We start from the raw sequence: 23279 nt of genomic DNA, 5'->3' as shown, positions 1-23279 counted from the left end.
GTTCTCCGGGATGAAGAGTCATGATTGTCATGTCTTTATGCAACGACTTCTGCCATTTGCATTTGCGGAGCTACTTCCAACAAACGTACATGAAGCACTTGCAGGTAGTTTACAATAGGACAATAATATTAAATTGGTTTAGTTTACAATAATAGTATTTGACTAACAATGTGTTTAATTGTTTTTGGAATAGGCATTGGAGCATTTTTCAGGGATTTGAGCACACGCACTCTTAAAGAAGAAGTCGTAGAACAGCTTCAGGAGAACATTCCTATCTTATTGTGCAACTTGGAGAAGATATTTCCTCCAGGCTTTTTTGACGTGATGGAGCATCTAGCTATCCACCTCCCATATGAGGCATTGCTTCGTGGACCGGTACATTACGGATGGATGTATCAGTACGAGCGAGCCATGAAATATTTGAAGGGAAAAGCAAAGAACCTCGCCAAAGTTGAAGGTTCTATAATTGCTGGAAGTTTGACAGAAGAAGTTTCTCACTTCACATCGTACTACTTTGCGTCAAAAGTACGTACCCGAAGAAGAGCTCCAAGAAGATATGATGATGGTGGCGTTGCGCCCACATATGCAGTTGTTGGTGTTCCAGAAATCTTTAGCCAGATTGGACGACTTGGTGGGAAATCAAAACAGGTTTGGTGGTCGAGTGAAGAAGACGCTCATAGTGCACACACCTATATTCTACTCAATTGCGAGGATCCATTGATGCGTTATTTTGAAAGGTAACTTAAATTGAGTATACATTATATAATTGAGAGAGATTAATTCATGTAAAATGTGATTTTACAGCATGTTTGTTTCACAAGTCGAAGAAACATTTCCTGGTATATCCACAAGTGACGTAGACAAAAGAAAAGATCAACACTTTGTTAAGTGGTTGAAGAATCAGGTATTAATCAAATACTTTTAAAATTTTCATACATGAATGATTTGTATTTCAACGTTCTTTTTATTTTTAAATAGGTTGATTATGACGACGATGCAGATTATCCTAAGTGGTTACACGAAGTAATTCAATCTCCACTTGTAAAGGTCACCACATCACAGATGTATTTCACACGAGGCTATACTTTTCACACATATGAGTATGGTAAACAGCGGGCAACCAGTAACTATGGAATTTGTGTGAAAGGAGAAACAGATTTCTACGGAATCTTGACGGAGATTATTGAAGTCGAATTCCCAGGGATATTGAAGCTAAAATGCGTCCTCTTCAAGTGTGAATGGTTCGACCCCGTCGTCAATAAGGTGTTCGGTTGAACAAATTCGGTGTTGTAGATGTCAACGGTGGCCGGAGGTACAACAAATTCGAGCCCTTCATCTTAGCTTCACAAGCAGACCAAGTTAGCTTCCTTCCATACCCTCGGATGAGAGAGTCGGGTATAAATTGGTTAGCCGTGATCAAAGTTACACCTCGAGGACGAATCATCATAGGAGAAGAACCACCATTGCAAGAAGAACAAATAAATGAAGTTCATGAACCTGAACAAGAAATTGATGACATCCTTCTCATTGATCCGCATAATCACGAGTATGAAGATCTTACCGAAGATCCCACGGAGGAAGCTGTTGAAGACGAGTTTCATGAAAATGATGATGTTTCAAGTGATGACGAGAATGTCGATGAATCCGATTAATGTATTTGATATTTGTATGAGTTTGATTTATTATATATAATTAAAGATAATGGGAGTTTATTTATAAATAAGATATCGACATTAATTATAAGTAAAGGAATTGTGTTTTTATAATTTTCGGTTTGGATTAGAATGAATTGCTTGAGGTTAAAGGATAGAAGTGTTTGATATATGAAGTAGAAGATAAAGAAGATGTGGTTTGGGGTTTGGCGTTTCGTTTTAGGGGTTTAGAGACAGTCGTCGTACTTTCCACGTTACCTCACGGGAATTTTACGACGATTTATAATACATTACCTCGCATATTGTAAAATTGTTTTTCAACGTATTAAACCTTTCAAATTCAAAAAAATATATATATTGAAGTTAAAGGGGTTAGAAATATATGAAGTATAAGATAAGAAATATAAGAAAGATAGGGTTTCAGGTTTGGAGATAAGAAAGATAGGGTTTGAGGTTTGGGGTTTAAGATTTTAGGGGTTAGCAAAAAAAGTCTCGCCATTTGCACGTAAAATCGATGATAAAAACAAAAATCGTCGCAAGAACGACGTAAAATAAAAGACGGGCCTCTGTATTTCTTCGCAAAAAAAACACGGGCCTCTGTATTTCCTCGTTAATTTGCGTGGGCCTTGCGACGAAACGGAAGACGGGCCTCTGTCTTTCCTCGTTATTTTGCGATTAATCTTCGACGAACCGTAATCCTATATATAGGCGAAACCGCAGGCCCTCTTCATTTCCTCTCTATTTCCTCTCTACAGCCTCTCTATTTCCTCTCACCATGGTAAGTCTCTCATTCCTCTCTAAATAGTTTAGGGAATTTAGATTAGGTGGTTAGTTTAGGGAATTTAGTTTACGAAATTAGTTTAGTAAATTTAGGTTTCGTAATTTTATTAATTACGTAGTTAATACTGTTCATAATTTTTTTTTTACTCTTGACTTTAATTTAGAAATTTAAATTTTGTAGACTATTCGCAAGCACCAGCGTACTGCTCACTACTCGCAGATGTTCGGTCCACCGGGTAGTCGGTTAGACCCGCCTTCACTTCCCGGTTCTTCTTCAGCTCCCGGTTCTTCGGGTCAGCAGGAGACCGTCCCCGAGACTCAATCTTCTCAGAGAGTCTCGCCTTCTTCTACGGCATCGCCATCAGTTCCTCATGCGCCTCCTCCGATAGCTCCTCATCCGATGCCAGCTCCTCATGTGCCTCCTCAGATGCCCGCCAATCAGGTTCATGCTGATTTGATGGTGCCACCGAGTTGTCCTTACTCTCAGTACACTGTTGAGGACATTCTCGGTTTGCCAGGCAGAGAAGGCTTACCGATCATAGACCCCGACCGACCTGACGGAACTCTCTGGTATGTATGTTACATTAATTTTTTTAAATTCGTTTGTGACTTTAATAAATATTTAAAACTTTAAATTTGTTTTTTTTTTTCAGGTTTGGGGTTGATAACTGCCTTGCAACAGAAGTAACCGAGACGATTAAAGGTTACTTCTCCATGGCACATCCCAACTGGAAATCCACTCCGATCTACATCAGAAGGACGTGGTTCAAGATTTACGCTGTAAGTTTTTACAATTTATTCCTGATTTATATTTTTTTAAATTTTATTTTTCTAAACTAATTATTAATATTTTTTTTTTTGCAGCAAAAATTTAATTGGTCCATGGGGGTCACTGAGAAGGTGCGGAAAGAGTTTATCGACAAGGCGAAGAAACGTTTGTTGGACACGGTCTCCAACTGGAAGGGTGACTGGATCGTGAAGAGCTATGAGCGGGGCAAACCCTCAACCATCACCACGGACGTGTGGGATGGCCTCATCCGTTATTGGAGGGATCCTGATGCCATGAGAGTCGCCCAGTTTTGCTCCGCCTCCCGTAACTCGGTAGATGAGCACGGCCACAGGGCGATGCAACATAGTACGGGCCAAAATCCACACGCCCGCGTCCGTTTGGAAATGGTACGTAATTTAAATATTTAACTTTTTGATTTTTAATATATATATATAATAAAAACTTTCTTAACTGTTTTTAGGCCAAGGAGTTGGGACGTTTACCGACTCTTATGGAACTTTTCGATCGGACCCATAAGAACAAGGCGGGCGGATTTGTAGATGAGAAGTCTGAGAAGATCTACAATGATGTGGCAGCTCGTATTGACGAGTGTGAGACCCAGCTGGCGCAGGAGTCCGCCGACGGATCACCCGTCGTCTTATCCACAATAGAAGTGGATAGAATTTACGAGGAGGTAAATTTTATATAAATTTTTTATTAATTCCATTTTACTTTAAAATTTAAATTTTAATATATATTTTATTGTTTTTTAAGGTCGCTCCTAGGAAAAAGGGACGTGTGTTGGGGATTGGTTCCGTCAACGATGTTCCGAGAGCGACTTCCTCTTATGGCCAGAGACGGGATGATGAAATCTCTCAGCTGCGCGACGTGTTGGAGACGACACAACATCAGCTGACGTCGACACAAAACGAGTTGGCCTCGACAAAAACGTCGTTCACAGCTCGTATGAGTGGTCTCGAGAACTTCTTGGACGTCATAGCGGCCACAAATCCGGAATGGGAGGCCATGTTCAGGACCATGAAACAACAAAACCCCATTCCAGGCGAGACATCCGTGCAAGTCAACGAGGCAGATCTCTCGAGAAGGAGCGAGGAATTCTACGACGCGGCAATGCAGCATTAGTTTTTTTTTTTGTTATTGTATTTTAAAATTCAAAACTTATTTATATATTATATAATTTCATTTTGATTCGGCCAAAAAAAAATTTTCTATTCGATTTAATTTCAATTAAAATTTTATTAATAAATTAAATAAATATAATTTTTATTTTATTTTTATTTATAAATTCAGTAAATAGAAAACAAAGTAATTTCGTCGCTAATTCCCGATGTATTAACGAGGAAAATTAACGACAAAATCTCGAGGAATTATTAACGAGGATTTTACGTGGATTCTATTTCGTATACTTTACGATTCAATTACGACGAAATATTTTCGTGTTCTTTACGTTTTTATTACGACGAATATATTTAGAGGTTTTTGCGGGTCTTTTACGACGAATCCTTTTCGAGTTTATTACGAGGAAGCACAACGACCGCGTTACGTGGAAAGCCCACGTGGTCTTTACGAGGAAAACTTAATTCTTCTTTACGAGGAAAATATAACCTCGCTAATGGACGAGGAAATGGCGACGAATCTTCTCTTACGATAAACGTATAACGACGAAACGCCTTTTATCGCCATTTCCTCGTAACTCTTCTTTTACGAGGAAATAACGACGATTTTGGCCGTCGTTAAATTTGTGTTTTCTTGTAGTGTGTTTATTAGTAGTTTTTCAGTTTGTTATATTTGTCTAGGCTAGTGCTTACTTGGCCGGCAAGGAAGCGTTATACAAATGTGCGTTCATAAGTGTGCCTAATATAGTTTAATGGTAGTGCTTACATTGCCGTACTGTTTTCCATTTAGAAATGTAGTTTTGGGAATCCCTGTATTTAAATTAGACTCTTTTAATAAGATGCCAAGTGGCTAATTAAGTGATATGTTTGGGCTGTTAATCGGTGTCACAGCATTGTATGCGGTCGTTGTTGTGTCTGTCAACAAAATTGGCAAAACTGAAGAACACTCAAACGTGTTCAAAAAAAAAAAAAGAACACTCAAAACATTTTCTGAAATTTTTCTTGTGTTAATGCTTTTGACGAACTGAAGGTCGACTTTGGGTTCGCACTCAGCTGAATCCGCTGAATGTTCACCCAGCTACGTTCTTATGTTTATATCCCCAAAGTTTTAAAAAATGTTGTGTTGGCGGGGAAGCTATTTCATGCAAAGTCAATTTAACTTCGATGAAGTGTGTTTGGAAGAGAAAATAAGAAGCTGAGAAATATTGTTTTCTTCTCGACTCACTTAGGTGTAGAAGTGAAATTTTAAGATACCAAAACCCAAACTTTTGCATAGACAGACTTAATAAGCCTTACAATTATTCAACTGGAAGCAGAACTATAAAAATATGATAGATGATAGTTGGGCTGAGCGATAATTGAGGCCACTATAACGTCTACTCAAGGTTGTTACACCTCACTGGCTTCTTAGTTGTAGGCTCTGGTGATGTCCCAACTGAGTCTGCAGCCTTGCAGCAGGAGTGAGTACGGCCGCACATGCAGCAGGAGTGAGTATTTAGTTCAACTGCGACTTGATCAGAGCACGGAGACCAAATCCCTTGGAGTCTTGAAAGATGACCTCGAGCTGCTTCTCGTAACCTTCGAAACCGATTTGCAAACAAAGACATCTCACCTTGTTGTGTGTGCGACATGACTTTGAGAACGACTGGATTGGGGAACCAGTCGAAATGTATCTTAGACGAAAGGAAATTATAAACTGGAAAGTATAAGAGAGCTATAAGTATATTAGGAGACTCAGTGCACGCTACAACTCAGGATATTGTCATGATTGACGTGAGAGTAAAATGTGGAAGAAAGAGTAAAATGATTGGAATAAGCTTACGTTGGAGTAGACAGAAGATTTGATTTTCTTGATACTACCGTTTGGGTGAACGTCTTCAATGATGTAACCGAGGTGAGCTTCGTAAACTAAGAACAAAGAAACCAACTTCTAGACTTCTTTTAACCACCCTTTCTATAATTACAAAACCAACTTCTAGACTTCTTTTTACCACTCTTTCACGCTTTCTATAATTACAAAAGCAAACAATTTGGTCAGGAAAAAATGATTGTTTTGGATCATGTTTGAAAGAATAATGGCTTAAAGGAAGCTTCCTTGGTACATAACTTCATTTTTGTTGCAGGTTATGGACTGTCATAAATCCAAATTCAATGTCATATTTGATAATAATGATATGAAAGCGTTGAAAGAAGCATAAAGGTCAAAAGTAAAGTGAGAAAAATGATGTAAGCTATGAACCTGATCAAGTAAGACAAGTTTTATGGTGAATATCACTACTAATCTCCAACGAAAAACTCGTACCTATCTTCCACTACCTGCAAATAAACAGAAGTAAATCATAAAGATATACTCCCTCCGTTTCATAATAGATGATGTTTTAGAAGATTTTTCTTGTTTCAAAATAGATGATATTTTGATATTTTTATGTTATTTTTAACTTTATTGAAAATCGTGTAACCAATCAGATGTTGTAGTTATTTTTGTAATTGGTTGAATGATTTTAAAATTATATTTTTAAAACTAGTTTTTTAGAGAAAAGTAAATTTTTTAAAATGTGTGCACTAAGGAATAACATCATTTGTGAAACGGAGGGAGTATAAACTAATGTCAAGCAGCTCCTAACGAATTAAAAAAATTCAGAATTGGTTATAAATTTGGCCTCTGAGGGAAGCCTTTTTACCTGATGGCCTTGGCAAATGAGATCAAAATCATTCTTATCCAAGAACTCAATGACTACATCGGCTTCAAACGTGCAGGAAATTCCTCAATCAATATCAGACCATCCTTGATTCTTCTGACCAGGATCAGACCGAAGTAAATCACAAAAACGACCATTGTCTGGAATCTTTGTAGACCTTCGAGTCCCTGGATCCTACCCCAAGTTTTCCAGTTCTGGTGAGAACCTGCCCTGCGTACATAAGATATTGTCGTCAATAGGAGCAGCAACCGACAAACAGTTTAAGAATTCAGTAAATATCTCCCAAAGACGTAAGTTGAATCTCCATTTGCATTAGTCATCGAGAGTTTGTCAGTTACCTTCTCATCAAGGAGGAGCATGTCGGCAAGCTTGACAACAATTAAACCTAGAGATTTGGTGGCAGTGTAGTTGTTCATCGCAGAGAAGAACCACATTTATAGTCTAGAGCTTCCAGGACGTTACTTTCGAAGAATGAGGCTGTTTAGTGGAAGAGAGAGTGGGATGAGTCGTGGGTACCACGTAAATTATAGAATTAAAGGAGATGTAAGGCGAAAACGGAAGATTACACAACCAGTGGTCGGAATGTTCAGAGTCGAAGAGTCACTGCGGCTGATCTAATTTTTTTTGTGTTTGCAAATAAGAAAAATCCTAATATTAGATGGGCCTAGTATGAATACTCGCACTAACAGCCCAGTAAATCTACTCAGAATAGGAGCCCAGATAGCCATAAAACACAACTTTCGCAACTAAAAAATACGGTGCTACGTGTCCTATTTTACCCCATGCTCTCTTGCTGAGGTGGCTCTCTAAGAAGAGAGAAAAAGCATATTTTATTATAATAGACTAGGGGCATTGCCCCCGCGCAAGCGCGGGGTTGTAGACATATTTCTTGTTTCATCTCAATATTTGTTAGGTTTATTGTAGCTGTGAATTTTGCGTTTTGGGTTGATCATTGTTTTTTAAGTTTTTTATTGTTATAGGGTTAGAGTTGTGATGATGTACTGTGTATGCACTGTTCTCCACTCATGAAGGACTAAAATGTGTTAGTAATGTGATTGATATAGTTCGTGTTGTTGATTGTTGTGTCACTGAGACTTATTGTTTTTTTGTCTTTTTAATTTGTTACTTGTACTGTTGAAATTACATAAATTATATTAAGGTTGTTGAGAGTACCTTTTGTTTCTGGATATTTTTTTCACCAGTTTAGTTGTGCAAGTTGTGTGTATTAAGTAATAATTTTTTTATTCTTATTATGTTGGTTATATGTTTTTTTTACTTTTAAACTTGTTGTTTTTACCGGACCTTTAAAACAATTATATGAAGACTTGTAGAAATAACTATAAAATGAGTGACAATTAGTATTTGAGTCTTAATGGGTTTTAAACGAATATATGTATTTCTCATAAGAAGACAATAGCGTTGGCATGTTGACATTGAGCATATAAGCTATTTTTATAAGACAAGAGGAGTGAGCAGGTAGAGATATTGTTGCCGTCTTTATGTCTGTTGGGATTGTCTCTTGTATCTCCTGATGTGGCTGTGTTTGTTTCTCTTTTATTTGATGGATAATATGTAAACAAAAATCATTGTTAGTTGTATTTATCAGAGTTTGTAACTTACTCTGCTTTTTTGTTTAGGTAATTTCACTGATCTTGGTTGTCGTCTTCGTCTTCTTCGTAAGCATCTGTGAAAGTAAGTTTGTAAATTGTTAAATATTTGGTGTAGTTTATATTTGTTTAGCTGGCTCAATGTATGTGTCGTTGAGTTTTAGTTGAGTTGATTGGTTTGGTATATTTGTTTTGAAGTTTATTTGTAAGATTAGACAAAAAGAGAGGTGATCATTAATGATTCGTCTTTTTTGGGATTCTAGTTTTTGGTGTTTTGATTATTTGGGTTATTGTGGTTTCTTTTAAACAGTAAAATAAAGATTTGTGTAAAATTAGATTGATAATTAAGGGAGATAAATAGACGACCACAAATCTTGGGTATGAAATATTTTTGATTATTGATGTTAGCACAATATAGACAGTAATATAAAGGGAATTATGTGTTGATTGTTTCTTACGGATCAATGAGGAGACGGATAACGACTCGAGTTGTTTCTTTGGTGAGGCCAGAGCCCTGGATAAAACGAATTTGTCCAACCACATCTGTGAGTTTAAATATCAGTTATGATATCAAAACATAATATAAACCCAGATGCAATATGATAATATAGCTGGAAGTTCTAGGTTTGTGTTCGCAATCACTTGGAGATTGTCGAACAGTCTTATCTTGACTGAAGATTGATCTCAGGAGCACCCGTGATGACCTCATCAATAATGGTTAGTGAGATGAAACGAATGAGGAATGGATGATCAGTTATCTTGTACATGCTTGAGCACCTAGAAACCTCAAAATGATCGACTTTCACAATGGAACCAGCTTTCAAAGATGACATGTAATGATTAGCATGTCCGACGGGAGTAAACCCATGAATCACGGAATCTGGAAATAATATTATTCAACAAAGAATCAAGAAATAAATTAAAACAATTATGTTAAAGAAGTGTTATAGATTGAAGATTAACTTACCTTTTCATCAAGGAAGAGAACCGTGATTCCCACAAACTTCATGTCTTTCTTGAAGTTCAGGGAATCCCAGAAGCGAGGAAGCCAGAGGCTATGCTCTGACTACTACAACCAAGACGGAGAGATTCGAAGGTTGAGTGACGGACGCCGAGACGCCGGTTTGACGAATTGGAGAAGCAGAGAGAAACATTTTCTAGAAGTTGGTTAAATCTAAGAGGAATCAATGAGTTTTATGGAGATGCAGATTGAGTTCATCAAAGATGACAATCATATATAGGGTTTATATAGGGGCTACAAATCAGGAACATTTATGATCAAGCGATTTAAGATGTGGACATGAAGAGTTCACCGGTGAAAAAATAGATTATGAACAGACACATGGTGTAACTCTGTAACTCAGACTTGTTTGAGACAGTGAAGAAAATAACTCAAACTCATGTTAAACGACAACAGTTTACAATATGATAAAACTATAATTGTTGCAAACTTGAGCTTTTTTTCATATAACGTGATGAATCTCATTTAAAAATGAAACTCATAACGCACTTGTGGCCCGACCCTCAGAGGAAGCCGTAGAAGCAAGAGCTTCCGAACTTTATAAATATATATTAGGTTCGACCATCAATGTACAAAGTATCATTTAGCTTAGTGGTATAAATGTTGATGTTTATATCTCAATAACCCGGGTTCGAACCATAGACTTGACATTTTTTCACACTTTTTAAAAGTGGAACCCACAAAACGCTGACGTGGTGCATTGAAGATTAGCTCATAGTTCCAGTTTGTTTTTATAATTTGAATTCGATATTAATGTTCTTTGACTGAACAAAGAAAATACTACTACATTGTAATTGGGTTTATTATGTCTAATCAAAACAATCATGGTATCTCTGTCTCAATCTTTTTGTTTTATGTTGTATCCCATGTTATTGGATCTTTTCTTAGTTAAGAGGTAACGGTAATATTAATATCCAAATTATCCGTTTCTGCGATTAAAACTTAAAAGACTTTCATGTAAAATATTTTAGAACTTCTTAAAAGATGTCTAAATTCTCCAAAATATATTTAAACTATTCAAAATTATCCAATTTTTTTTGTTGCGTCACATCTTTAATATTTTATAGGTTTAAAAAATATTTGTATAGGTTTATGTATATAAAAACTCGAACAAAGATAGCACTTTTACAAGGAATTGTAAAAGTAACTATTCTTACAAAAAAAAAATATAATTTTGTCTTTCTCTATCTGTTGTCACCCAAATATCACTGTTGCATGACTATCTATTTTTCGGTCATATATTCCAATTATAAATATCATTATTTTGTTTGAGAAAGTTTCCATAGATGGAGATGTTTTTATAGTCTTAAAACAAGAAATTCAGAAAACTTAATCAATGCATTAGAAAATGATGGATACACATACACCCAAGAAAGGAACACCTTAAAGTTTAAGCCTAAACTTGCAATCACTGGCTTTTATATTAATTCTATTGTTTGTTGATAAACTATCAACAACAAGCTTGCAGTTCCCCAATATTCGGACCTTCCTCAGCTTCAATTTCCCCAGTTTGACGGAAACAGGTGCATCCACTTTGAGATCTAACGGGACACGTCCTGTCTGTTGCTGCTGCTGCAATGCCGACAGAACAGTGTTCCCGAACTGTGCTCTTCCCGCTAGATCCACATTCAGTCTAGTTACATTTCTATGTCCTTGGTAAAACTTGGGTATAGGACCTTCACAGAGCTTTGTCTTGGTATACCACACTTGGAGACGGCCTCCTTTCTCGTAATAAATCCCAATTTTTTCGTTGGGATTACGAGCTGTGATCTCGACTTTGAACAAGGCGGAAAGAGAGAGGTCTAGGTTGATACCAAGGTTGCTAACTCGTAAACTGTTGACCTCGTATTGTGGGATTTTAGGATGGAAAACAAAATATATAACCGTAATTGCAACCGCTAATGCGATCAAGCCAATGACTAGAAGGCTTAAACCCCAACAGAAGATTCTGCAGCAAAGATTTCGCTTCCTATTACGCACCATCAAAGGAGGAGGTGGAAGTGGTCGTTGTACTGGAAGCAGCTGTTGTGTCTTTTCGCGAGCTGGTGATGCTTTCTTGTTTTCGACCGTAGCAGGAGGCGGAAATGGCCGTTGTGTTGGAAGATGTTCTGTCTTTCCCCCAGCTGGTGATATTTTCTTGTTGTTGGCTTCCATTTGAAGAACCGGATGAACTCTCTGTTGAAGATCTCCCATTGCTCTACTACTTGGTTTATTTAGTAATATTACTAATGCACCAACAGTATGTATATTCTCTATTTTATATTCAGTTTCTTTGTGTGTTGTGTGTGAAGTTTGTTTTCGTGCATGATTTTACCAAAATCTTACCTTCCTCACCTATACAACGTTGACTTAATTAGCCGGACTAGAGGTTGTTCAACAGTTAAGGTAATCTCCGAATATTTAATTCTATAAAAACAAAGCAACAAAGTATTTCGCGTGCGCCTATATTGGTTTAGTTAACCAGTCCCTTTTCTACTGCCCAAAAAAAAACAGTCCTTCCCTTTTCTTTTCTTTTCTTTCCTTTTTCTCCACTAAAATATGTGTTTTTCCTTAATACTACGTGATTTTCACGGGTTCATGCACGAATATCAATATTTAAAAATATCTAATTTATAAGAATTTAATTAATATTTTATTTTATAAGTTCTAAATCTTTTTAAAATTTGTATGTAATGTATAAAAACAAATAGATAATTTTTAAAACAAACATTTGATTTTGCTTATAAACATTTTGATCGATTAAGTTATTTTTGATGTATTAAATTGCTTTTATTCATCTCAACTCAACCATAATTTAAATAATTTTAAATAGGATAAAATCAAATTTAACATTGTTAGTTGCATTTAATTTATTTATTGTTTTGAATTTATAATATATTTTGGTAAAATTATTTATAACTTGATATATGTTATGTTCGGAAAGAAACATGAAAATGTTACCGGTTTGGAGTTGCAGGAACATAAGCGAAAATCTTTTGAAAATTTATGTATGTATATAAATTTTGATGACCAAAACTAAATCGTAATAATTTTTTAATATATTTTTTCGCTTATTCATTAATTTTGAGTCATTATAATTTACATGCATAAAAAATAAAGAGAAAATTATTCTAACTAATAATATGAAGTTGACTTAATTAGACTTTCTGTTATACTCCCTCTGTTTCATTTTAAGTGTCATTTTGGATTTGTGCACACATATTAAGGAATCAATTCATTTTGTATATATTTCTATACAAAAACACAATTACCTATACACATAACCATATTTTAACCGATAGAAAAATAAACTTTTAATAAAATTAATAAATTTTGTATTGAAATTCGGAAACGGCACTTATTTGTAACAAAACAATTTCTCTATAACGACACTTAATATGAAACGGATGGAGCATTAGGTTGCATTTATTCAGTTGAAATGGACCACACCTATTTTCTAATTAGGTTAAAACTTATTATTTTTTTGTTTCATTTATTTTGATCTTAAATTTTGGATTTGAAAATATATTTTTCTTTTTAAAGACAAGTACCTTTTTGTGCAACTATGTTTTGCATATAAAAATCTATATGTTTTCTTCTTAATATACCAGAGAAAAACTATTTTAAAATAATAAATAGATGTTAGTTTATATGCTGTGGAAGGAGAGGAACTCAAGACGGCATGGAGGTGTGTGCGCACCTATGGATACAACTACTAAGGCCATTGAGAATATGGTCAAGAAGCGCATCTCATCTTTGAAGTATACGGGAAACCATAAGCTGAGGGGGCTACTAGTGAGATGGTTTACTCTCTACACATATTAGAACATATCATTCTTTTATTCTTTACGGATTAGAACAATAGATCATTTTATGTAAATTCTTTTTCTATTTTTGATCAATAAATTTGATATTTAATCAAAAAATAAATAAAAAATAAATAGATGTTAGTTGAAAATGATTTTCCTTAGTAGTTTTGAGCAAACTATAGAGGAAAATTGTCAGAAATACCACAAGTTAAGTATCACTTTTCAAAAATACCACCAATCCAAAAATATACTAACATTTGGGTTTAGGCTTTAGTGATTATTGTTTAAGGTTTAGTATTAAGGGGTTGAGGTTGAGTTTATAAATGCTCTATAAATATTAAAAAAAATAGCTTAGTGTTATTTTTATCACAAATTTAAAATATTTGTGAAAATATTCATTTATTAATGGTAAATTTGAAAAGTAGTATCAAACTTGTAGTATACAGTATTTGAAATTTTCTCAAATATAAAAGCGAGTTGGAAATACTACCTTTTGGCAGTATATTCCAATACTTTTCAACTCTGATTTTTTTTTCTTCTCAATCATCCCTAATTAGTTAAAGATACAAATATTTAGCGAGTTTATATATAGTCAGTCATTGCGAATTATTTAATAAGAAAAGTTAACAAATAATTTTTTTTTTTAGCACAATCTGATTTCTGATCGGATTGGTATAGCTCAAGATTGGATTATACCTGCTTCAAAAATTTCCAACTCCTCGAATCATCAAACGTTAACTCATTGACACCTCTATTCAAAAGTTTCAAAACAACAAATTATTAAGAAATGGTGATGCAAACTTATTGAACTATTCTAGCTTAGTAGTTGGGCCTACGTATAATAGGAAATGGAATACAGTCCTCATCTTATTTATCTCTCTAGGAAACCAACGAGCACTTATTTAGCCAGAACATGGCAAGAGAAAGCTAAACCCAGAATTCTCTCGGATGAGAGGTGGTGGTTCTACATCTCCAATCTCAATCCTCTCCATTGATTTTGACAGATCATCAACCGAGAATGGAATGCTGCCAAGAAAACACAATATGCTTAAGAAAAAAAAAATTGAAATGGAGTCAATGAATAAATGAATTTATCACGAGAGTGAGTACCTGGAATCATCATCCAACAAAAAAGAGTTGCTAACAGCATTGTTTGAATCTTCTGTCATTAGCACCCTCATATTTGCTATCACCTATATTTATACACAAAAATAATTACTAGATTAGTTATTCTGAATCATATATCATAAGAGTAGATTATACAAAAACCCCCCAAAGCTTACGTCTGGCGATACGCTATGTGTTCCGTACTTATCGTCCCAGTACATTGTACTTATTCGGTATAGCTGCTGTATGCTGAGCACCTGCATTTTCAACCAGATTTGATCAGACTAGTCCAACACTTTAAATTTCTATATATCAAACAATTCAAATCCACGTACCGGGCACAGATCATGACTTATCTCATCCAATGTTTTTTGAGGTTTTTGATGTATCACCTGCATTTTTTTTTATAAAACAATGTGAGGAATGTTTTGACTTGTTTCAGGTTTACAACATTTATCATGAAAGGTACCAGAAACCCAATGGCCTGTCTGATATGCTTAAGCTCATCCCAAGAAGAACCTGCGTACTGCAATGGCGGTTTTTGTCTATACGTAAGTATTTGAAGTTAAAGAGTGAAACTATCATATCAGATTTGTTACCTCATCTGTTGCTTTGTAACACCAGTGCTCTAATTCAGCCAAACCTGCTTTTACGTACTCCCCATTACTAAATGAACAACATTCCCGTCTTAACAAAAGGCTGTCATGGTCGGTATGAGAATGCAATATTAATACAAATTATTTGAGAACAAAATGTAATATGAGAGTAAGATGGTAAGAACCTGTTGAACAGCTGAACGTTAATGAATGAGAATATCTGCGTGAACACCTTTCTAACCAAGAACGGAGGAACCTATATATATGAAAAAAAAAATCATTAAGTTAGTGAAAGCCTTGTAATCTCTCATCAGCATTACTAGAATATTTAAGACACTTACATGGTTTGATTTCAGAGTATTGAGGAAGTTTGTAAGGCTCTTTACTATTCCTTGCCAATGCGCGATCAATGCTTGTTGAGCTTCAGAATTGCCAACAGAACGAGATGCTCCTTTCACTAAACTTGCTCTTGATGTTCTTGGTGCCTTAGCAAGAAAAAAAGAAAGCTCTAATGCGTTTGTTTCTTGTACATATAACCCATGTCTATGGCCGGATTTGAGATTTTGGAGACTATAAACATTTCTTTAAGAATTTTAATAATTTTTTTTTTCCGTAATTTGGAAGCTTGTCCCTATATAAAAATTCTTCACAAAATTTTGGAGCAAGGTCAATGTTTCATGCAGCTGTGCTCAGATCCGGCCGAGCCGATGTCTATATACATACCTGAATGCACAGTCCAAGGAGAGGAGAAATCTCTTTCTTCAAGTTATCACGAATCATTCCATATATCTTTTCGACATAAGCTGTTAGCTGCTGCTTGAAGAGTAGAGCCGGGTATTTCGCCTCGACTTGCCTTAAGGTATCAGCTCCACCGTTTATCATGCTAAGATTCACACCTTGGGGTGCGCCGCGGAAGCTCTAGAGAATGATTAAAACATTGACTTGTGATGCAGTCTGTGTTAGTAGTAAAATGTTTAAGTAGGCAACAACACACACCTGAGTCATCCTCCCAAAGAGAGTGGCAGAAGATGAGCGACGGCGTTGTGGAGCCATCCCTGCTGCACCGCTAGCTTTAAGCGTGCGTTGGAGGAGTAAAAGCAACGTTGAGGCATTGGACAACCAATATGCTAATATATCATTGTTATCTTGCGTCTGAAAACAGATAAAAATAGAAAAATTGCAATCACTGATGCATAAAAAATAGTAAGGTATAGGTCGAAACAAACCTCAATAGCATGTCCAATAGTCTGAATAATCCGATCAAAGACACTGGTTCTTTCAACTTCAAATGACCGCCATTGTAATAAGCATTTGTAAATAATACATGCTGTGATGGGTCGGTTCCCTTGGAAACCCAAGTGTTGAACGATGCAGCGGATAAGCAGCTCCTGATTTTCTTGTTGCTTCTCGTTTAATGATTTCTGTGGCTTATCCTCCACTTCAGCTATATCTCTATGGTTTATTGAATGGCTATGCAGATCCTGTTTCAAAAGTTAAATCCAACCAAAATTGAAAAATATTAAAGCAAAGTTAACAGATATATTACTTTTTTAAGAGGAGTACTTACCAAACTTGGCCTTGCATCCACTGATAAATGACCGCTGGCTGAACCTCTCTATGTATTTATTTTGATGAAAATTTGGGAAGCCATTATTAACTTGAAGATACACAAAAAAAACAAGAAGAAGAATGGAGTCATGTAGTTTTTACTAGTCTTACCTGTAAAATAGACCTGGACCGGCCAGAGAGAAGCTTATTTGGTGCAATGGACACAGCTTGTTGTCGTAACACTTTATTCTCTGATTCCAAATTGTTGCATTTTTCCTCCAGCCTGATCATATTTATTTATTTTTATTACAACTTTCAGTTCTTACTATTTAGTAAGGGAAGAAGACAATGATATTATGGTGTTTACCTTGTGATGTTTTCTTGTAGAAGCTGAACTTTTTTCTCTGTTTCTTCCAACTTTTTCTTTCTGTCTTCGTTAGACTCTTGAGCTTCATCAAACTTCCTTGCTGCATCATCGGCCCTTTGTTTCTCTTGTTCGAGATCAGTCTGTTGGAACACACAAAACGGTTACTATTTATCTTTTAAATAAGTGAGGCACTAGCAACTCCCAAGTATATATATATATATATTTACCTTTAGACCTTCCACTTGTTCAGTCAATGACTCAATCTTTTGGGTATCTTCAACAACGACTTGCGTTTCTGTTACAACAGGAGGCGCTTCTTCGATGGCTTTCTTTGCAGCTTCACGTTCTTTAACAAGCATCACATTTGTTTCTTCCACTTTCTTCCTCAGTTCCTCCATCGAACTCTGCAGTTTCGTTATCTCTTGAGTCTTTTCTTCTTCCAGGTCGACCTGCATAAAACAATTGCCATTATATCTTCTCTTCAGTATCATCATCCTACTCAAAACTCTTGAATATTTACCCTCAAACGTTTCTCCAACTGCACACGGTATGTGAGTTCTTCGACTTTCTTTTCAAGTATATCTTTTGCCTCTTTTAGTGCGCCTGTTTCCCTCGAAGCCTGAAGACAACCCAAAAAAAGACATCTTTATCTATTAGCCAAAAGACATGAAAGAAAGTAAGACTCATGTACCATTTTGAGCTTTCGGAGTTCTTTCTTTGCAAGCCTGCCTCTCCATCTTGACTGCGACAGGATCACTCCTTTCTTAAGCTTCTTGTAGTAAGATGTTGCCCTATGACAACGCCACTGAGCCTGCAATTATAATAACACCAATCACTGTAAGAAAAAACACAAAGCTTAGCTTGACTCTTTAAGAGAAGAAGAAATTGTATAATTTGAATAACCGCTAGGACGAAACTAATATTACATGCTTCGGCCCGAACCTCCTCCTGGTATTAAAATAAAATTAGCCTCAATGTTACAAACCTGAATAGTTGTAGCAGCCTTTGTTTGCTTCTTGAATCTGAACTCTTTATGAGCAGCCATTGCTCTTAAACCTGTTTGTACAACTAGTGCCGCTACATGCATATTTTTATATGCTTTTCTAGAATGATATCTCCGACCATTCTTCTGAATCTTCACTGCAGCTGCTTGTCTTCTCAAGTTTTCGAACAGTTTCGAAGAAAGTCTTCCTATAATATTTTTGCAAAACGTCATTCATCAAGTATGAGGAAACTGTTTCCTTTCTAAATTATAACAAAAGAGAAGATAGGGATTAATTAATTAAGATGGGTTTACCTCTGCATAAAGCTTGGAGAGATATGGTGGCTTCTCTTAGTAAAATGAACCGTCTTCGGGCTTGATGAGTCCTTACTCGTCTCTGAATCTTTTTTGCAGCATCACTAAGAACCAGAGCTCTTCTTGCGTCAAGTTCAGCCATCTGCCCCGCCCTTAAGAATATCTTTGTTTTACCAATCTGTATTATCCAACAACATATATGAGCTGCACTCTTCTATTATATATGGCAATACGACCTCGAAAAATCAAGTACCTGGTATCCTTTGAGTCCAATGTTGTCCAAAATCTTTTTAGATGCAGCCTTCTCCTCATAGCTGTTCAGGGAGGGACAAGTATAGACTTAATTTGAACTCCAAGATTAAACTGTTACAGTTAAATGTTTTTACTTACTTCCCTTCTAGAGCTTCAGGAGACAGAAGTCCAAAACGGTTAACGAACTCAAAAAATGGTTTACGAGTGGGAAACCCTGCGCAACTGATTCTGATCGCTTCCAAAACACCCTACAAGAAAAAAATTTGTGCTTTGGTAAATGAAACATTTGTAACACTCAAAACATGTCACAGTTGGAAAATATATATTATGCATATATATACTTACACCACACCGAAGTTGCTGCATAATGTTGATATTCTCAAATATAGCAGGCTTCAGAAGGTTATTAGGCTTCACACATCTGATGTAGTGAGGCTCAGTAGAGTTTAATGTTTCCATAAGTTGCTGGAGTTGCAACTGCATCAATCAGGAAAGCAAGCACACTTTTATTTCCTTAGAAAATATACGGTAACATTTGAAAACTTTCACAGAATATTTTCAATGTTTTTTTTTACCTTAACGCGAGAGCCAATGGAAGAAAACTTTGAAGATTTAGATGTTTCTTCGAGCTTAGGAAAGAGTCCAACAACAAAAGGACACTTGGAAGCTCCCAACAACTCTTGATGTTCAGCGATCACATAATCTTTGTTTTTGTCTAGAAATTGATCAGACTGATACTGGACCTGAAAAAAAAAGAGAAAATACTAATAAGAAACTTATATAGAAGATACAAGCCTTCTTGTGTTGTACAATTCTTAACAAGTAACATACTTCTCCAGCATAATGGGAAACAGTGAAATCTGTTCGAGATAGTTTTGGCTTGATGAACCTCTTGTTGGTCTTAAAAGTCTGATAAAGCTTGTTCGCAAATGTTTCATGGGTTGACTTCGGAAACATACTGTATAGAAACCCAAAAAATATAGAAGACATTAAAACAAAAATAAAAACTACATTACATACATAATGTCCGTGTTGATTGAAAAAAATAATAATATTACCAAGCTTCATCAAGGAGTGCCACAATTCCACCTGGTTTCTGAGATGGAAATAAAACATATTAGACCGCATCCTCTCATCATTAGGAGTCCAAAATTAGATATTAACCTTTTCAATAAGATCAAGAACATCTTTATTGTCCACAAATTCGATGTAGCTCCAATCTATCGCTTCTTTTGTGTATTCCTCCTGTTCCATCTTGAAAACGTGCTGCAAAACAACAAGAGAAACTCGTTAACCAGAGTGGCCTATAATTACAATTGTTTTCCACTACAATCAAGAAAGTACCTGATTGAAATGTTGCTGCAACTTCTCATTCGTGAAATTAATACAAAACTGTTCAAAACTGCAACAAAACGATCCTTATTAGCGCGCGCGCGCACACACAAAAATGTTGGGGCAGATATTTTATTTTACCTATTTGTTTTAAAGCTTTCAAATCCGTAAATATCAAGAACTCCAATGAGTGATCTAGAATTGGCATCTTGTCCAATTGAAACGTTTATCTTTTGTACCAACCTGATAATAACAAGAGATATTCAATAATAATCTGTTAATCATCAAATGGTTGTTAATGACAAAAGGCCAGCCACTAACCAATCAAACAGCCGCGAATAAATCGTCTTAGCTAGACCATCTCTGCTGATTGCAGCACTCTGTGGATCTAAACTTCTCTTGATAACTTCCTCAGGTGTGACCATAACACGTTTACACAGTGCATCTTCAAGTTCCTTTACATCACACCTAAAAATAAAAAATAATAAAAAATTCGAATTAGTTCTTGTACTGAAACTAGACACACACTCACACAAATCTTACATGAGAAGTTCTGCAACTGTGCTAAGATGAAATTTCGCCTTATCATCCTTAGGAACCGATGAATCCGCTTCCTTTCCCTTTGTGAATTCGATGTTACCAATGTGAAGAATCGCAGCTACCACTCTGAAAATTGCTTCCTGTTGTAGGAGGGAGACAGTCAAATGAATACAGGAAGTGCTTTTTTATTAAAAAAAAAAAAATGAATACAAGAAGTGCGCATAACAGTTACTTGCATCATACGCAAGCCTATATACCCACCTGTTCCTTTTCGCTTATCCCGACAATATCCATTGCTCTTCTTGTCGCAATATAATCATGAGCATCACTTATACCAACGAGTTCGAAACACTTGGACTGATTCAGATAATGAAACGTCTTTGGATGACCCAACTTGTACTTTTCAATTTCCTGCTTAGTTATATATAATGTTAATGCTTCTTCTTGTTGCATCGAAACATATAACAAATATTGACATGTTCTAGTAACAATTATTTTGGAATGTGATAAAAATTAGAAATGAAAAACAAAAAAGATATATACCTCTTGTGGTGCAGCACACAGAAGATAAAAACAGTGGTAGTTGCGCTCGGGATCAGATATCTGACAGACACGAGACCTCTCTAGAAGATATGTTCTTACAGCAGCTCCTGATATTCTCCCTTGCTTATCAAATTGGATTTCAACAAACTTACCAAACCGACTGTGAGGACAAAAAAACATTTTTTAACCATCGTCAGCTCCAAGTTCTAACAGTAGGCCAGTGAACGTTAAAGTTTGCTTCACCTCGAATTATTATTCCTGACAGTTTTGGCGTTACCAAAGGCCTCAAGGACAGGATTTGACTGCAAAGAGAAAAAAGAGTTACATAAATATCTTTATCACGATAATCAAAATACGTGTACAAGTAAGATTGATAAGAACATCATATATATACTTCAAGAACTTGTTGTTCAACGGTTCGGCCTTCTGTAACAGCACGACCTCCAAGATAAGCAAGGTATCTCATAAGCATCTTTGTGGTTTCAGTTTTTCCTGCTCCACTCTCACCACTTACAAGAATAGAATTGCTTTTTCCCTCGTTAATCATTGCCCTGATATTCACATAAATCACGTCTCAGTTAAAAAACATAGTATATTAAAAAGGTTGACAATTACAGGCTCCCAGTCGGTTGGGCCTCGGCCCCGCCGGATACCCCGAGTTATTAAAAAAATGTTGACAATTAAAGAACACCTGTATGCAACATCAGCAACTGCAAAAACATGAGGACTAAGTTCTCCAAATGGTGCTCCTTTGTATTGTTGCATCATATGCGCATCATATATGTGTGGCAGTCGTTGAAATGGATTAATTGCTATAAGGATGTTTCCGGTATATGTCTGTCATGAAAACAACTTTACCGTTAATAAGAAAATACTCTTAAAAAAAGAAGAAAAATAGAATTTAGGTTACTAACATAAATCTCATTAAGTTCATATCTGATCTTTAAGTTCTGAAGAACACCAGGCTCATGTAAGTAAGATAGCTTTGTCATGTCATCAACACCACCTGCAGGTGCTTCCATATCTTTTGGGTATATCTTTGACAACTTTGCAGTGATCTATACTTGCATATATATAAATAAAAAGTTAGATAGATCAACCCTGGTACTAAAAAAATGTTTAACTCGGTTTGATTGAGTATACTACTAGCCTTTTTTCCGTTTGTGGCCTGAACCTCAACATCTTGTCCATTGATTTTTTCAACTTGCCCATCAATCCAAGCTACATCTGTGTCTTCAACCCAGACATGAGAGCCTACAATGATGTTAACTGGAGTTCCCTGCAGTTTAAAAAGAACGAAAAACAGCTTTTGAAAGGCAATCGATGAAATCAGTAACCACTATCATCCTCTTATTTTAACAGGGGAAATGCTTATAGCACAAACTAATTGTGAATAGCAAGAGCGCCAAAAGTATACTATGTAGGCTTTAATTGCCACTCAATGTAGTATCTGCTTGAAAGATTGTATCAGTTGAGATTACAGACTGAGTAAACGATTATTAAGGAAATTAACTTATAATCATAGCAGAATAATAATAATAAAAAAAAACTACAATTAATAACATACCATTTGTGGAGGCTTCAAATCCAAATCTCAGGAGCTAATTAATTTCTCGGTAAACAAAACCCTATCCATGGAGAGAAAGTAACTTGGAACACAAGGTACCTAAGAAATTTGTGAATACCTAGATGCAACACATTGAGATTTCAGCCTACCCCAAAATTACTAATGAGCACCACTCCTTGTGACAAAAATCGAAACCAAACTCCTCACAATTTCACAAGAAAAGGGACACAAATTAAAAGATGAAAAGGATCCTTGAGATGGGCTGATGAAGTGGAATCAGATTGAAAGAGGAAAAAAAGGAAGAGAGAAGGAGAGAAAGAGGGAAAACGTTAAGGTTGAATGATTCAGAGAGTGCCATAATTCTTCTGCCCCTATGATTTCGGCCAATTCGTGGCCCTTATTCGAGTCTTACATAAACAAGCACACTCTCTCTCTCCTCCTGCCGCCTCTTCCGTTTCACTGCCTTCAGCATTCTTATTTTGTATCAAATTACGTCTCACTTTAATCATGTAGCTAACTACATATATATTGCAATTAATCGGTTAATGTAACTGGGTCATATGTATTTGGACCCGGTTTCAGAGCAAAGGGAAGAAACATGAGAACATCTTGCTGTAAGAAACTCGGAGAACAAGTATATCTAGGAAGACTATCAATAATATATATTATACGCAATAT

The 23279-nt window shown here is 35.9% G+C and overlaps 2 protein-coding genes and 1 long non-coding RNA gene across 6 annotated transcripts; all 3 read right to left on the bottom strand.

Moving 5' to 3' along the window:
• Window positions 1-5525: 5525 nt before the first annotated feature.
• On the bottom strand, window positions 5526-7735 carry LOC106379485. Of its 4 annotated transcripts, none has more exons than XR_007328366.1 (5): window positions 7603-7654; window positions 7375-7513; window positions 7019-7246; window positions 6160-6653; window positions 5526-6033 (listed from the first exon to the last, which is right to left on the bottom strand). It is a non-coding gene; the product is annotated as an uncharacterized LOC106379485 (long non-coding RNA). The 4 variants fall into 4 exon arrangements; XR_007328365.1 differs by having other exon boundaries at window positions 7608-7653; XR_007328367.1 differs by having other exon boundaries at window positions 5526-5982; window positions 7375-7735.
• A 2438-nt stretch (window positions 7736-10173) lies between these two features.
• Window positions 10174-11872, bottom strand: LOC106345578 (NDR1/HIN1-like protein 6). Its single transcript, XM_013784756.3, has one exon. The coding sequence runs from the start codon at window positions 11855-11857 to the stop codon at window positions 11048-11050; it is 810 nt and encodes a 269-aa protein (XP_013640210.2). The 5' UTR covers window positions 11858-11872; the 3' UTR covers window positions 10174-11047.
• Window positions 11873-13675: 1803 nt separating this feature from the next.
• Window positions 13676-23263, bottom strand: LOC125592405 (myosin-11). Its single transcript, XM_048767496.1, has 38 exons — window positions 22602-23263; window positions 22185-22313; window positions 21949-22092; window positions 21726-21871; window positions 21429-21585; window positions 21278-21336; window positions 21035-21194; window positions 20753-20902; window positions 20495-20631; window positions 20273-20419; window positions 20093-20194; window positions 19964-20021; window positions 19784-19885; window positions 19678-19715; window positions 19451-19577; window positions 19195-19362; window positions 18965-19096; window positions 18758-18867; window positions 18621-18681; window positions 18368-18545; window positions 18056-18261; window positions 17762-17881; window positions 17591-17689; window positions 17298-17519; window positions 17071-17210; window positions 16875-16986; window positions 16723-16770; window positions 16382-16636; window positions 16152-16307; window positions 15879-16073; window positions 15497-15640; window positions 15341-15411; window positions 15159-15258; window positions 15029-15085; window positions 14895-14951; window positions 14736-14816; window positions 14563-14645; window positions 13676-14478 (listed from the first exon to the last, which is right to left on the bottom strand). Exons 1-38 carry the CDS (start codon window positions 22602-22604, stop codon window positions 14355-14357), a joined length of 4578 nt encoding a protein of 1525 aa, XP_048623453.1. The 5' UTR covers window positions 22605-23263; the 3' UTR covers window positions 13676-14354.
• Window positions 23264-23279: the final 16 nt, after the last annotated feature.

Source organism: Brassica napus, chromosome C9 (genome assembly GCF_020379485.1).
Source record: "Brassica napus cultivar Da-Ae chromosome C9, Da-Ae, whole genome shotgun sequence".
In the NCBI taxonomy this organism is placed as follows: Eukaryota; Viridiplantae; Streptophyta; class Magnoliopsida; order Brassicales; family Brassicaceae; genus Brassica; species Brassica napus.
This window is presented reverse-complemented; position numbering and strand designations above follow the sequence as displayed.